This window comes from Muntiacus reevesi, chromosome 20 (assembly GCF_963930625.1).
Source record: "Muntiacus reevesi chromosome 20, mMunRee1.1, whole genome shotgun sequence".
NCBI classification, from domain to species: Eukaryota; Metazoa; Chordata; class Mammalia; order Artiodactyla; family Cervidae; genus Muntiacus; species Muntiacus reevesi.
Genome location: NC_089268.1, coordinates 2,336,070 through 2,353,267, shown reverse-complemented (window position 1 = coordinate 2,353,267; position 17,198 = coordinate 2,336,070). Strand labels below are relative to the sequence as shown.

Genomic DNA, 17,198 nt, shown 5'->3' with positions numbered 1-17,198 from the left:
TCATAGAATCACTGTCTATACTGATAATCTGTACTTTATTAGGAATGTATTAACCTATAATAAAATAAGTGCATGTTGCTAATATAATTGAGAAAAAGTACTACCTCTGGATTATGTGTTTTTTATATAGCATTTAGCGCTTCCCAGGTGGCACTGGTGGTAAAGAACCCACTGGCCAATGCAGGAGACATAAGAGACATGGGCTCAATCCTTGAGTTGGAAAGATCCCCTGGAAAAGGATGGCAATCGACTCCAGTACTCTTACCTGGAGAATTTTAATCTCATGGGCCTACAGTCCATAGGGTCGCAAAGAGTCAGGCATAATTGAAGTGACCTGGTACACAGGCACGCATATAGAATCTACATCGGACTCTGCTGAAACACTCATGAAATTGTTTGAAATATCATGTAACTTGTTCAGCAAACATCCAATATGTACCTACTAAGTATAAGACATTTTGTTGAGGGCTGAAATGCCTGAAACTGGTGAATGATGAGAAAATGAGAGGACAGAATCCATCAAGTGTATCTATGCATTAATGCCTTCTGGTAGTTCTTAATATTTACACTGGAAGCCTTGATGCTCTTAACTCCACTTACCCCTCCAACTGCACCTTAATTTCTTTCATATCCTTCACTGCCCCCAAATAACTGAAATAAAATGAGTTCTATTTTTAATTTCCCTACTTCTAGTCTCTCTTGAATATAAGACAAATATTCTCCTTCATTACTCCTCAGAAAGTGACTTTTCTAGGTCACGAATGAGAATTCAACATTGCTAAGTCCAATTCTTATTCTCTGATAAATACCTGAATTGACCTGTCAGCAGCTTTGGAATTCCCCCATGATTCCTTGTTCTTTGAGTCACTTTCTTTACTTGGTAGCCAGCATACCACAAAATTCTGTTTTTTCCCTCCTTTCCCTAACCTTCTTCATCTTGCCAGTGGGATAGTGTTGGGGTTCCCCAAGGCTCTATTCTCTGCCCTCTTTCCTGTCTATTCTCCACTGGTGATCTTTGCCCATTGTCTCATGGCTTTAAATACTGCACAGACAGGATTCATGAAGCAGTTATCTCAGGATGCTGGAAAGCAAACAGCAGCGGGGAAGAGAAAGCAGAATTCACCATGCGCTTTCCTCCAACGTCTCTTAGCCATGGGATCACAAATGGAGAGAGTCCCAGGGGATGTCCTCTAGTCCTGACAGTAAGCACAGGAATCTCATCCCTCTCACCCTTATCTCTGTTTTCTGAGGTTCCAGTTCCCAGGCAACCCCATGGCAGCAGTGGCAGACTCCTGTTGCTTTTGTTTTCTTTCTCTGGCCCCCATCACTTGGCAATGGTTGTAGGTGCAGGAACAGAAGTAAATAGGGAAGCACAGTAAAGCAGGCTAAACAGAGCCCTAGTTTTCTGGCGATGTGGGTGAAAAGAGAGCCCTAGGAGACTGGAAAGTATTGGAAGAACACAGAGAGGAAAGAGTTCAAAAAAGTGATGCTGTAAGTTGTTTATGAAGTCCTGAGTTCACCTCTGAACTACACGTGCCTTAAACTGGTCTTAATTATAGACCAAGAAGTTGAGAATGAGTGAAGAAACCACCACCCAGGACTCAGACTGGCCACTGTGTGGTGCAAAGGTGAGGCAGATCTGAAAAGTACTGCAAAAACTTTGAAAACTGGACTGCCATAGGAGTCACGGACCACAGAGGGAAGGTTGAAATGTGTGGGCAGATCATAACCAGGCCAACAGGACTGGAAAAGAAAAATGTCAACACACTCCTTGAATTTAAACAAAGCTCACAGTTTGTTAACATAGTATTGTAAATAGCTAGGAAATAATCCAAGATTATTAACATACAAAGAACCATAAAAATCAGTTTGCACAAGAAAATGTAATCAGGAGATGACCAATAACACTGAGGTTAAAATTAACAGATAAAGACTTTAAAACAACTGTTACACAAAACTGCAATGAATAACAAGAAATGCTTTTGAAACAAATAGAAAAAGAGAATGTTTCAGTAAAGAAATAGGCTATATAAAGGAAGCTAAAAGAAAACTTTAGAACTGAGAAGTATAGCAGTGGAACTAAAAGATGCACTGGGTGGGCTAAGTAGAAGATTTGAGATGGAACAGTCAAGGGCCTTGAAGATCTATAAATAGAAATTATCTAATCTAAGCAAGAGAAAGAAAAAAAATTGAAAAAAATGAATAGGGTCTCAGGGGCCTGTGGGTTAATAATAAAAAATATAATATTCATGTAATTGAATTTCCAGAAGAAGAGAGGAAAAGTGTTGGTCCTGAAATAATATTTGAAAAGATAATGGCTGAAAACTTTCCAAGTTTGGTAAAAGAGAGACTGGGAAGTTGAATGAATCCAAAACAGGATAAACTCAAAGAAATTCACATCTAGACATACTGTAAGCAAACTGATGAAAACTAAAGACAATGAGAGGAATTTTTTGAAAGCAGCCAGAGAGAATAATGATGCGTTGCCTGTAGGAAAACACCAATTCAGATGACAGTAAGTTTCTCATCAGAAATATGGTGGCCAGAAGGAAATGGCAAGATATTTCTATTTTGAAAGTATTGTCAATTGATAATTCTGTGTTCAGCAAAAAGATCCTTCAGGAATGAAAGTAAAAGTTTTAAATATCTCCAATGAAAGAAAACCAAAAGCATTAATCACCAGGAAACATCCTTTAAAAGAATTTCTAAAGGAAGGTTATTAGAAAGGAAATGGTATCAGAAGGAAATTTGGAACTTCAGGGATAAAAAAATCAGCATTAGAAATGGTAAGTATCTGGGTAATTTAATAGATTATTTTCCTATTGAGTTATTTTAAATGTATCTGCGGACTGAAAACAACACTATTTCATGGGGATTTTATTTTATGTAGATATAATACAAGTAGCAACAACATCAACAGGAGTAGATAAGGGTCAAATTGTTTCCAAGGTTTTTACAAATCACTTAACATGATTAAAATATAGATTTTAAGCAGACTGAGAAAGTAAGTATATTATTGTAATCCCTAAAAGAAACAATTAAGAATCTGCTACAGACAAATACAAGTAGAATACTGGAAAGTATTTAAATAATCCAGAAGAAGGCAGAAAGGGGGAAACAGAAGAACAAGAACTAGGACAAATAGGACAAAAATAATGAAATGAAGAACTGACGTATCAAAATTCATATTTAATGTATGTGGTCTAAATAAACTCATAAAAGACTTTGTTATGACTCAACAGTATACTGTCTATAAGAAGTTAAATTCAAATATAATGACGTAATAAAAGAAAATGATGGAGAAAGATATACTGCACAAACACTGGAGTTTCTATATTAAATTTTTTACTTGAAAGCAAAGTAAAGTAATAGATATAAAAAACAACTAGAAGACCTACGAACCTTAAATATGTATGCAAATAACTGAGCTTCAAAATACATAATGCAAAATTTGACAGGATGGAAAGAAGAAATAGAGAAATGCATAATTATAATTAGAGTCTAATTCTCCTATCTCATTAATATATGGAACTAATAGAGGGAAAATTATCAAGGATATAGAAGATCTGAATGACACGAGAAACCAACTGACATTTATAGAATACTCTATGAACAGTAAAATGCACATTCTTTGCAAATGCACATAAATCTTTAACCCAGAAACAGCATATTTTGTGTCATAAAACAAACCTTAGCAAATATCAAATAATTTAAATCACATAAAATGCATTCACTGACACAATCAAATTAAATTAGAAATAAAAAACAAAGATAGCAAGAAAATCTCCAAACACTTAGAAACTAAACCTCAGGTCCTTAAGTAATACCTAAGTCAAAGACAAGGTCTCAATAGATCTGATAATACATTTTGAACTGAATAAAAATTAAAATACAGAATATCAAAAATTTATAGTATTAAATTTTGTTAATAGCAGTGCTCAGAGGAATGTTTGCAGCAATAAGTACTTATATTATTAAAGAAGTACTTATATTATTAAAAAAGATCTCAGTTCAATAATGTTAGCTTTCACCAAAAGAAACTAGAAATAGAAGAGGGAAATAAACCTAAAACAAGCAGAAAGAAGGAACTAATAAAGACAAGAATAGAAATCAATTAAATTAAAAGCAGAATACGTACTGATCTATAAAAATTAAAAGTGATTTTTTTATACTCTTTTAAAATACTGATAAAATAGTTAAGCCTCTAACAAAACTACCCAAAAATAGATGAAAATTATCAATATGGGAATTGAGTGTTGGGGTAACACTGCAGACACCACCAACATCAAGAGTATGAAAAAGTACACTACAAACATCTGAACAAGTATTACATCCATTATACAGATGAAGTGGACCAGTTCCTTGAAAACCACTAACAACCAAAACTCACTCAAGATGAATGAGACAACTGGAATAGACCTAATAGTATTAATGGAATTGAAATTGTAATTAAAAACCTTCAAAAAAAATCCAGACTAAGCTTGATTCACTGATGAATTCTACTCAAGAAATAATACCATATCTATAAAATCTCTTTCAGAAAATAGAAGAGGAAATTCTTTCCAACATTTAAAACAGAATGTTGTTCTGATATTGAAACTAGACAAAGACAGTAAAAAGAATGATAACTGCTAACAATGTTATTACTAACACAGACACAAAAAATATCAACAAAACATTAACAAATAGTCCAGGAATATATGTATTTTAAATGCACCACCACCATCTGCAGTTTATCCAGGATGCAAGGCTGGTTCAGTGCTTGGAAGCTGATCAATGTATCTACCATGTTAACAGTCTAAGGAAGAAAAATCATGCCAGCTGCTTTTTCTGTATCAATTAATATGAACATTATAATTTAAATTGCTAAAATACAAAATTAAAAATTATAATTTATATCATAATAGCATTTATAATGAAGTTCTTAGCAAACTAAGTGTAAAAGAAAATTCTTCAGCCTACTAAGACAGAAGTATCATAATTATTGGTAAAAAACTGGATGCTTTTCCCCTCAGGATGGAAACAAGATTAAGATATCCAATCTCACCACTTCTATTCAACAATATTTATCATTGTCTTAGCCACGGCAATAATGTAAGAAAGAAAATAAGTGCATAAAGACTGGGAAGCCAGAAAGAAAACTCTATTTACATATGCACACTTGGTTGGTTGTTTAGTCACTAAGTTGTATCCAACTCTTCTGTGACTCCGTGAACTGAAGCCTGCCAGTTTCCTCTGTCTATGGGATGTTCCAAGCAAGCATACTAGAGTGGGTTGCCATTTCCTTCTCTAAGGGATCTTTCCATCTCAGTGATTGACACTACATCTGCATTGCAGGCAGATTCTTTACCACTGAGCCCCCGGGGAAGCCTGCATATATGACTGCCTACATAGAAAATCTCAAGGAATGTACTACCCAAAGCAGAAACCAAAACCTTACTAGGTCTTATGAGTGAGCTCAACAAGATCTCAAGATGCAACGTCAACAACAGACAAATCAGTTATATATGCTAGCAATGTAGACTAGAAACCAAAATCTATAAGAGAATGTCATTTTCAGTATCTCCAAAGAACATATAATACTCAGGTATATGTTTAACAAAAACATGTATAAAACCTGTAAACCAAATAAATGACTAAATACTGAAGAATCAAAAAATCTGAATAAAGGAAGAGATATACTGTGTTCATGGATTGGGAGACTCAACGTAAGAAAGATGTCAGTTCCTCCCAAGCTGAACACACTCTTCACCAAAGAGGACATAAGGTGGCAAATAAGTACATGAGAAGACGCCCAACATCATTATCTATTAGGGAAGGAAAATTAAAACCACAATGAAATACTACTTTACATCAATTTGAATTGCTAAGATAAAAAAAGATGTATACTAACAATGTAAAATGCTAAAGATATAAAGATATAAAACAACTATATCTGTTACACACTGATCATGGGAATTAAAAATGGTATGATCACTCTGGAAAACTGTTTGGCAGTATCTTATAAAGTTAAACATATACTTACCATATGACCCAGGAATCATGCTCCTGGGAATTTACCCTAGAGAAGTGAAAACATATGCTCACACAAAAACTTTTAACAAATGTTTGTTCTTATGGTTGTGCTCAGCTGCCCAGGCGTGTCTGCCTCTTTGCAACTCCATGGACTACATAGCCCACCACCAGGCTCCTCTGTCCATGGAATTTTCCGGCAAGAATACTGGAGTGGGCTGCCATTTCCTACTCCAGGGCATCTTCCTGACCCAGGGATCAAACCTAAGTCTCCTGCATTGGCAGGCAGATTCTTTACCACTGTGCCATGCAAATTTTTAGAGCAGTTCTATTTGTAATTGACCAAATTTGGAAACAACTTTAGTGTTCTTAAATATGGATAAATAAACTATGGCACATTCATGTGATAGAATACTACAGAGCAGTGAGAAAATAATAGATGTTGACGTGCAGCATCTCAAACGAATCTCAGAGGCTTTATGTTGTTGCATTCTGCTTGACTCCATTTATATTTTATTTGGGAAAGGTAAGACTGCAGTACAGAGACTAGTTCATGACTTCCAGGCTGAGGGCTGGGTAGAGGGTGTGACTGCAAAGAAATAGCAAGAGAGAGTTTTTTGGGGGTGATGGAACTGTTCTTTATTCTGATTTTGATGATGGTTACAGAAATCCATGCCTGTGTTAAAATTCATATAACTGTAAAAGTCTGTAAACTTTATATAACTGTAAAACCCTAAAAAGTCAATTTTACTCTATGATAATTTAGTTTAAAAAAAGAACCAAAAAAAAAACAGGCCTTTACCAAAGTGATTATCCATCCACTCACTTGCAGCCATGTCCAGATTCTTAATCCTCAAAAGAATCACTATTTAGACATTCATCTCATGGCCACATCTTCAGAAGAACTCCCATAAGAAGGCTTGTATGGATAAATAATGCGTTGAATGGATAAATAATGCATTGAACAGTAGCAATGCTAGAAATATAAAAGGCAATTGTTACTTGTTGCATTTTACTGCTATTGTCATTGTGTTTTATTTTCTTTTTGTAAACAGATTCATTTTGGAATTCAGCTTCCTTCAATACTGAGACTTCATACCTTCATTTCCCCACGTTCCGAGGAGAGCTTAGTGCTGACGTGTCTTTCTTTTTTAAGACCACAGCCTCGTCAGGGGTGTTTTTAGAGAACCTGGGAATCACAGACTTCATCAGGCTAGAGCTGCGCGGTGAGCTGTCCAATGGGCACAAATCCACTGGGGTACTCAGTGATTAACAATAACCTTGCTGGTGACCTAGCTCCTAACACACTGACATGCTTCCTTTGTCAGTTATATTTTTTCTTAAATACTAAGTGGAAAGTGAAACAGTGACTCCTGCAACACACAACAGTCTGTATAGTTCCTTATTGTTTTAATTCTATGTGCAAAAAGGGTATTAAACCAAACTGGTCAAATAACTTCTTACTAAATCACAATATTATGTGATTTAATTGACTAAGCACATTGTTTATATATATGTAGACAAAACTTAATGTCTTGCTATCTGAAATTCACCTAGTGCTTTTAAAACTACGTAAAGGTTTAAACCACCTTTAAGTAAAATCACTTCTATGTATAAAATCAGATAAAATATTAGTTTTGTTTCTGTAGGTAAACATCTCTATTGCTTAGGGCTTAGCAGGATGAACAGTAAACTCTGGGGAGAAATACATTAAAATCAGCTTCACTTTTCTTTCTCCAGGATACAGGTTTATTCTCCACCCCAACCTCTCCCCAACCAACACAGACTGGCATCTGTCTGCATCCCTAGCATGTCTTCTTTCATAAGAAGCATGCCATAGTACTTTTTTCAGATCTACTCAAGACTAAATTTTCTCTCCTGTGAATGAACTCAGGCATCTCTCATATTTTTATTTCCAGCCCCAACAGAAGTAACCTTTTCCTTTGATGTGGGGAATGGGCCTTGTGAGGTCACAGTGCAGTCTCCCACTGCCTTTAATGACAATCGGTGGCACTACGTGAGGGCAGACCGGAACGTTAAAGAAGCGTCCCTTCAAGTGGGTCAGCACCCTCGCAAGACCCAACCTGCCCCAGCTGACGGGCACACCCGCTTGCAGCTCAACAGCCAGCTTTTCGTGGGTGAGTGCTGCTGGTGGCTTCTAACTGTACCATGCTCTGAGTGCAAAGACGCACCAAGAGGAGATCGCCGCTACAACAGTGATGATAACAGCTGCTGCGACTGCTGTAGGCACTGGTGGGAGAAGGAGACACTGAATAAAATCCTCTTTAACTCTCTCCTTCTCCCACTGTGTCCATAATTTCGTTCTCTATATCTGTGTCTCCATTCTCTCCCTCAGATAGGTTCATCAGCGCTGTTTTTCTAGATTCCGTATATATGCATTAATATACGATACTTATTTGAGCCCAACCTGGTGCTCTGAGATTCTGTGATTACCTAGAGGGCTGGGATGCGGGGTGGGAGGGAGTCTCAAGAGCGAGGGGAGATATATATATACACACACACACACACACACACACATATATATGTACACACACATATATATATATATATAATTATGTAATTATGACTGATTGACACTGTTGTGCAGCAGAAATCAACACAACATTATAAAGAAATTATCCTCCAATTAAAAGGTAAATTGAAAAGAAAAAATGTTCTGAACGGAAAAGGAACTTTGAGACTGAAACTCAATGTAGGCAACTCCATAAAGTACAGTTGTGATGTTTGCTGTGGGTAACTTACATCCAGGGGATGATGAACCAGAGGCATTCACAGGGGCACCTCATGCCCTGGAAAGGGATCCTGGGGGAATCTGAAGTGGCAAAGCTAAAAGTAGAATCTGACTACCAAGTGAGAAGGACTCATGGCCCAGTCCCAGGACTTTTCTGCCCCCATGGAGGTCTCATGACCACCTGCATCCGCAGAAGACACTCTTCCAGCTTTCATATCAGGTGAAGGCAAGGGTAAAGGTTGATAGGGAAATAGCCAGCTGGGATGCAGTCCTTGTGAGTAGGCTAAAGATCAGTCATCCAAAAAGAGAGGGGTGGGGTGGGGTTGCAGGGCTAAGATGCAGCTGATTAAAAAAAAAAAAAAAAGAGTCAGTGTGGTTCAGCCACACAGACACTGTACCAAGAACTCATTTAATATGAGTATCTTTGCCATAGATTATGTGACTCAATGACTCAGTCATGTCCGATTCTTTATAACCCCATGGACTGTAACCCACCAGGCTCCTCTGTCCATGGGATTCTCCAGGCAAGAATACTGGAGTGGGTTACCATTTTCTACTCCAAGGGATCTTCCTGACTCAGAAACTAAACTCACATCTCTTGCATCTCCTGCAATGGTGAGTGGATTCTTTACAACTGGGCCACAGATTATTACACCCAATTTACAGATGAGATCATGGAGGTTCAGCGAGACCAAGGGATTTGATCATAGAAACCCAACAGGAAGGGAAATCCAAACCCCAGTTGTACTGATCCCCAGGCTTGCACTCAGTATCATAGACAATTTATATTTGTTTCAGTTACCTCTTATCGCTACTATTTATTTTTTAAAAATGGCATTTTTTAAGCCATTTCTCTCATTTCACTTCTTAGTGAAGTCAGAGAATCAGACTTGTAATTGGGACGAAATCCTCCAATGTCCGCCCCAAATCAGACAGTAGGAGGCCAGGCCGAGAGAAGCAGCCTCGTGTGACTGCACAGCAGTATTTAATCCAGCCCGGCGCCGGGCTCCTCTCCGCCCTGCTCCCTCTCTGCTGCTCTCATTGCAAGCGTCATGTTTAGAACCGGAGTGGACTCACTATTCTGCTGCCCCTTCTTTAAAGATAAACACTCTGGGTGGTGGGCGTCTTCCCTCTAATTTACTTGCTTAGTCTTTACTATTGCTTGTTTTTCCCAAGGGGAGAAATAAGTTTTGCTACATTGCTTTTTAGACAACTCTATTCTAATTTGGACACTAAGCAGATTAACGGAGTAGCTCTCACTCGGTCTGTTCTCACGTATTTTAAAGTAAATAAGGACACAGTCCAATTAAAAACTGATGTAAATCACAGATTAGCACAGAGTCTGCTTTGCCAGAAGTTACCTCCTACAGTGTTCAGGAACTGATGCTATTGAATGAATTTGTGTGTGTGCGTGTGTGTGCGCATGTGTGTGTGCGTGTGTGCGCGCGTGTGTGTGCATGTGTGTGCATGAGCGTGTGTGTGTGAGTGTGTGTGCATGTGTGTGCATGAGCGTGTGTGTGAGTGTGTGTGTGTGAGTGTGTGTGGTACAGCCCATGGCACCATTAAACTCAGCTTCAAGCACAGTTAGTTCTCACTGAGTCGAGGAGGCTTCCCTGAAAGTTATCAGATTGCGAATCAAACTAAACAGTTCTATTTTCTGATTTAAATTCTGAGGATTAATTAACAGAATTTCTAGGACAAAGTTTGAATGGAAACCTACCTAGAGCTAGTGTTTCCGTTATGGCGATGTTTCTAAATCCTGAGGTGTTGAAAATTCAGTGAATCAGGATCTTTGGGAATAAATCCAAAATCTGTTTTTAGCAGGTACTTCAGGTGACTCTTGTGCTCCCATATTTATTATGTTCACATGATAAATGATATAAAAATAGGGAGATATATATTATTTGGTTGATGTTATACCGCCTAACCTCAGAGCTGCCAGGATGGAGTGTGAAAGGCCTGAGGTCCTCAATTTTGGTTTTACCTCTTCTGCCTTCTCTTTCTTCCCAGTTCCTTTTCACGGCTTTATTATTCAGAGCTCATCTAAGTAAGGATTAACATTATACAACACACACGCAATATATAGGGTTGGTCAAAAAGTTCATTTGGCTTTTTTTATAAAATGTTACAATAAATCTTAAATAAACTTTTGGGTCAATTGAATACATACCTTTGTAATACATCTATTATACAAAAATATATATGCACAAAAATTGTAATATATATAAAATACATGTACAAATTTATGTACCACACATTTACAATATATGTTACATTGCAAAGATTTTTAACTATATAACCTTTATTCTACATGTCATTGTTTATAAATTTAAACTTTAAAAAGGATCAGTGGCCTTCATTTTGTCCTTTAAGAGAGGAACAAATGTAAAAATGTAAGTCTTTCTAAATATTTTAGAATAAATATTACCAAGTTCACCTTAAAAAATATTTTCATTAATGCTTTTAACTCAGTGCCATTTGATGATTCTTAACATTCGATCACAGACTATGTTTTCAGAATTGTATTTGTTCATAAAACTTTGAGCAGTGACTTTTTTGTCATTACCTATATGCGGCTTCCCTAGTGGCCCAGCAGTAAAGAATCCACCTGTATTCCTGGGGCGCAGGAGATACAAGTTTGATCCCTGGATCGGGAAGATCCCCTGAAGGAGAGCGTGGCAACCCACTCCAGTATTCTTGCCTGGAGAGTCCCATGGACATGAATAGAAGAGCCTGGTGGGCTACAGTCCACAGGGTCGCAGAGTCGGACATGACGACTGAACAGAGAGCAGAGATACAGCCTCAGTTCAGCATGAAGGTGAAATCCTAAGTAAGACACCGAGGAACACGTTTGCATTTGCAGTGTTTCCCTTGTAGGTGGAACCGCAAGCCGACAGAGAGGCTTCCTGGGGTGCATTCGGGCTCTGCGATTGAACGGGCTGGCCCTGGATCTGGAAGAAAGAGCCACGATGACCCCAGGAGTGGAGCCAGGGTGCCCAGGACACTGCAGCACCTACGGCCATCTGTGTCACAACGGAGGGAGGTGTAGAGAAAAGCGCAGAGGGATCTCGTGTGACTGCACCTTTTCTGCGTACGACGGGCCATTCTGCGAGAACGGTGAGTGTGCCCAAGGAACAGCCTGCAGGGAGCGGAGGGAGCCCGAGAAGTTCATGAAGATGCCCTGGAATTTGACTCTAATGAAAAGATAAGGCAGTTCTCTGTGCCGAGTTCAAATAGAATTGTTTCTATCCCAAATGCTTCCATTTCCCTTGGGAGGAGGTAAGCTTGTATTCTTGACAAGGCTATGACTGCTTCTAGGGGGTCAGAGGGGCATCAGTGAGGTCTCCTTGAGGATTTAGTTACAGTTTACTGCTGTAGTAAACTTTAACTATACATTTACACTGGACATTTAATTTTGCATTTTTGAGGCAATAATAAAATATTGTTACTCAATTCTGGGTTATGGGACTATGCAGGGATTATCTCTTTACTTAAGCTTTATTATTTTCCATCTTGATTTTTTTAAATTAAAAAACAGCAAAGGCGGAGTTTCCTGGTGGCCTAGTGGTTAGGATTTGGTGCTCTCACTGCTATGGCCTGGGTCTAATCTCTGATCAGGGAACTGAGATACTGCAAGCCATGTGTCACAGCCAAAATAAGAACAAATAATACTAAACTAAAAAGTACTCAGCAGAGCATAACATTATTATTTTTCTCTTTTGAGATATTTGAGGATTAGAAATATTCTTTGCATATACAGAAATATACATAATAAGAGGTGTGCACTTACATATTGCAAATATAGCCAAAATTGCTTGCCATTCCAGACATTTCTGCCTATTTTGGAGCTGGCTCCTCAGTGATCTACAATTTTCAAGAACATTACAATGACACCTTTAGCAAGAACTCCAGCTCCCTCACGGCTTTATTTCATGAGGATCTGACACTGACAGGAGAAATGGCCACACTGAGCTTCCGGACCACAGGGACACCCAGCTTACTGCTCTATGTGAGCTCATTCTACGAGGAATACCTTTCAGTCATCCTTGCCCCAAACGGTGAGTGTCTTTACTTTAAGAACAAGAAGACTGACTTGGGTGGTGTCCAAGTCCTGGCTATTGTAGATCATGCTGCTGTGAACACTGGGATACACGTATCTTTTTGAATTATGGTCCATCAACAGAGGAGTGGATAAAGAAGATGCAGAGCAGATATGCAAAAAAATATTACTCAGTCATAAACAGCAACAAAATTGGGTCATTGTAGAGATGTGGATGGACCTAAAGAGTGTCATACAGAGTGAAATAAGTCAGAAAAAGAAAAACAAATACTGTAAATTAATGCATACATGTGGAATCTAGAAAAGCATATAGATGATCTTATTTGCAAACAGAGACACAAACGTAGAGAACAATTGCATGGTTACCAAGGGGGAAAGGGTGGGGGTGGGAAAAATTGGGAAGTTGGAATTGACTTATATACACGGTTGATACTATGTATAAAATAAATAACTAATGAGAACATACTGTATAGCACGGCAGTGGGGGTGAGGGAGTCTTGCCTTCTGAAATGAAATAATTAGTGTCACTGTATGGATATGCAGCAGCACAAGAGATGACTCTATACATAGACATCACCAGACGGTCAATACCAAAATCAGATTGACTATATTCTTTGCAGCCAAAGATGGAGAGGCTCTATACAGTCAGAAAAAACAAGACCAGGACCTGACTATGGCTCGGATCATGAACTCCTTATTGCCAAATTCAGACTTAAATTGAAGACTGTAGGGAAAACCACTAGGCCATTAAGGTGTGACCTAAATAAAATCCCTTATGAGTATTCAGTGGAAGTGAAAAATAGATTCAAGGGATTAGATCTGATAGACAGAGTGCCTGAAGAACCATGGATGAAGGTTCATAACGTTGTACAGGAGGTGGTGATCAAAACCATCTTCAAAAAAAAAGAAATGCACAAAGGCAAATGGTTGTCTCAAGAGGCCTTACATTCCCAACCCAGGGGTCGAACAAGAGTCCCTCACGTCTCCTGCATTGGCAGGTGGGTTCTTTACCACTTGCGCGACCTGGGAAGCCCTCATGCCCCATCCACGTATAAAGAAAAGTAGAATGAGCGTTCCCTCACCCATGGTCGTCAGGAAAAGAGCAGAACTAGCACTCTCCCATTAGAGAACAAAACAAAGCTTTAACACTTTCTCATGGAGAATAAACAGAGAAACTTCTGGAAAAGATTTCTACGATCACTGACTAATAGGACCTATTACATGCGATACCATAGTGCCAGGTGGAGAGTGCATCTGTGAAGAAGAGCAGTGTGTGGATTGGGAGATTTGGATACTGTAGCAAATCACTCACTTTTCTCTTTTTGCTATTTCTTGATTATGGTAGAAACATTAGAAAATATTTCTGGTTGTGCAAAAAAAAATAATGTGAATGTCAGTGATACATTAAAATGCATTAAAGTAAGTCACATTAAAAGAAGTTATGCTTGTAGAAACTGAAAGTTAATACAAAATTGCTTGAGGTTTTACCATTTAATAATATGAATACCACATGAATAATTAACTTCAAGCCTCACTTGGTGTTTTCATATGCTTAACTTGGACTTTTTCCTCTGGTTCAGGAAAATGGAAGAACTTGGAAAAAGACTGGTTGGTCTTGACTTTTAAGACTGTGTAATTGGATTCTGAATTTGGCCCCACAACAGCTTATAAATAATTGCTAATCTGGGAAAAGTGACTGTATGCACTCAAGTAAAGGCTCCATAGATTCAAATTGTATTAATTTTTTTTTAATGTGCATTAGGACCTGCATTGCTAGTTTTTATAAAATTCTATTTTAGTTAAAATGTCATTTTTCTCTTCTTTAGGAAGTTTGCAGATCAGGTATAAGCTAGACAGACACCAAGAACCTGATGTTTTTAATTTTGGTTTTAAAAACCTGGCTGATGGGCAGCTTCACCACGTGAGGATTAACAGAGAAGCAGCAGTGATGTCTGTAGAGGTAAGGTCGTAAATTCAACAGCAGCAGCAGTAATCAAAATCATGATGCTCAGAAAGTATGACTTCAAGCCAAAAGTTGATAACAAATCCTAGTAAGTGAAATACACATTCAGCACTGTCCTTCCATAAGTCTAGGATAGGAAATGTAGTCAAGGTGCTTTATTTCATTTAGCAATGTTAGTTTATCAAGAGACTGTCAAAACTTTGGTTAATATTTGACCTCTTAAAACGCCATGCTCTCCTCACTGGTTTCACTTTATTTGGGAAATATTGCCGAGTTCTTCATCGGGACTGCTGGAGACGGTCCAGTGGGAACCTGTTCCTACTGGATCACAAAAGAACAAACGCTACTGAGATTTAAACACACAAGAAAAGCAAGGTCTTGCTTACAGTGGAAATACATTTTGAAAAACATCGGAGTCTTTAAATTATGCATTGTCACTGGGTTTTGAAGAGTAATCTTTCATATTGAATCTGTATGAATAATACATTTTTTTCTGTTCATGTTATAAGTTTCCTCTAAATAAGTAAAAACTTTGAGGTTCAAAGTAGCTCTTGCATCTCTTTGTGGACTATACCAATTATGATACTTAAATCATGAAGACAAACGTAGGGGAAAAGGATGGGGTGGAGTGAAATTTGAGGTGCTATAGAAGTTGTTTATTAAATACTTTTGTCTTTTAACCTTTGCGATAGCTTGAACATATGGATTATTTTTTTTATCATTTTTCTTGGTTTTCCTTTGATTCCCATCCTTTTATCAAAATTGTTTGCCATTTTGATGTTTACATCTTGTGGAACATTTAATAGGTTAACCAGAATGCACGGAGACAAGTCAGCCTGTCTTCAGGGGCAGAATTCAATGCTGTCAAGTCCCTTATGTTGGGGACAGTTTTAGGTAAGTGGAAGAAAGAGGGCCCCTCTCCCCCTACCACCCCGTGATTGAGATCAGAAGTGTTAAGTTGCAAATATGGGAAGCATTCATCATGCCGAAAGAAGCTCCTTGACATATTCATGATTTCCCAGTGAGTGACAATCAAGGTAGAAGCTTGCACTCTTGTCTGAGTGCATGTATAATCACGAATAAGTGCTGCTTGTGAGTTGAACAGGGGTGTTCCTTGAAAACTGCGTCCACATTTACCCTCTCACTTAGCAATCAAGCATAATGAAACTTTGCATTTTTCTGACAATTCAGGAAAGACAAAATCAAAGCAGATAGCAAGTTCACAAACTCTTTAGTAATCAGGGGTCAAATGCAGAAATCATTTTAATGATAAAAATAGACTTAGGCTTAAGAAAAAGCTGCTCTTAGCAAACAAATAAGCTTTGAGCTGTGGCCTGGGCCCTGCCTTGCCTGTGGGCTGAGGTGAAATGTTTTCATTACTCCCAGCTACTCTTGGAAAATCGCACTCTAAATATCCCATAGACATCCTATCCTTTATGGCTGCTAGTTATTCTCCATAAAAATGCCAAAGTAAAAGCATACTTTACTATTTAAATGTCAAAACCTTGATGCCTTTTTCCCCCCTTTCACCAAGAATTACATTGAAATAAAAACAAATATTGAAAGGTATTTCTTTTCTTTTTGATTATTTATAAACTATATGTTTTATTGATATTTAAATGTTATCTAGGGGAAATTCTCCATGGTGTATTTATCATTCCTTCTCTAGTACTTGTTATTCATATAATTTTGTTTTGTCCTAAATAATCGATGGAAATTTATTAGGTGTTCAGCCATTTATGCATTGATTCTTTTGGTCATTTCTTCTATCCTACATATATATATAGTACATCGCAAACTTGAGAATGTTAGAAAAGGCACATGAATGGATGTTCTAAATATGTTGAGAAGCATAGTAACTATTAAAACTATCACATCTTTCAAACAGATGGACAATAAAATGATGACTTCTTATTTTTCAGACAGAGGAAATGTTATGAATCCTAGTGTGCTCTTCCAAGGGTGCTCTTATAAATGGTAATAACAAAAGTGTAAGTTTTAAATGCTACAGCCTAACTGTTAAGTTCAGCTGTTAAAATGGCTGATTAAGCCAATGAAGAAGGGTAAGAATATAGTTTTAGCTTGGTATGGTGAATAACAACTTTATGGTGAAGCCATGATGGTCCTGCACTGTAATCATGCCTTAAAGGTGGATATAGAATCTGTCTGGCCTTGATAATGTATTTGATAGACAGGCAGCTTGTGCTGAATGTATTTTCCTGTTTTTCATTGTTCTTCACACTCCCCACATGTAGGATAGTGGTGATATAATTAACACAGAAATAAAAATGAAAATATTTGTTTCCCATTGAATGCTGGGAGATGTTTGTACCCATCATAGCCTATTGTAGAGGTGAGTATTCCAATCTAATGTGTCATTTGGATGTTTACCAGGCACTTCTGACATCTTT

The 17,198-nt window shown here is 37.8% G+C and overlaps 1 protein-coding gene across 1 annotated transcript in view; it reads left to right on the top strand.

The window, feature by feature from the left end:
• Positions 1 to 17,198, top strand: part of LOC136151439 (contactin-associated protein-like 3) — a 160,525-nt gene that overhangs the window by 122,071 nt on the left and 21,256 nt on the right. Inside the window, exons 14-19 of the mRNA XM_065912556.1 lie at positions 7,068 to 7,238; positions 7,932 to 8,150; positions 11,642 to 11,881; positions 12,592 to 12,822; positions 14,651 to 14,784; positions 15,594 to 15,681. Of these exons, the coding sequence (XP_065768628.1) occupies positions 7,068 to 7,238; positions 7,932 to 8,150; positions 11,642 to 11,881; positions 12,592 to 12,822; positions 14,651 to 14,784; positions 15,594 to 15,681 (1,083 nt within the window). The remainder of the gene's footprint in view (positions 1 to 7,067; positions 7,239 to 7,931; positions 8,151 to 11,641; positions 11,882 to 12,591; positions 12,823 to 14,650; positions 14,785 to 15,593; positions 15,682 to 17,198) is intronic.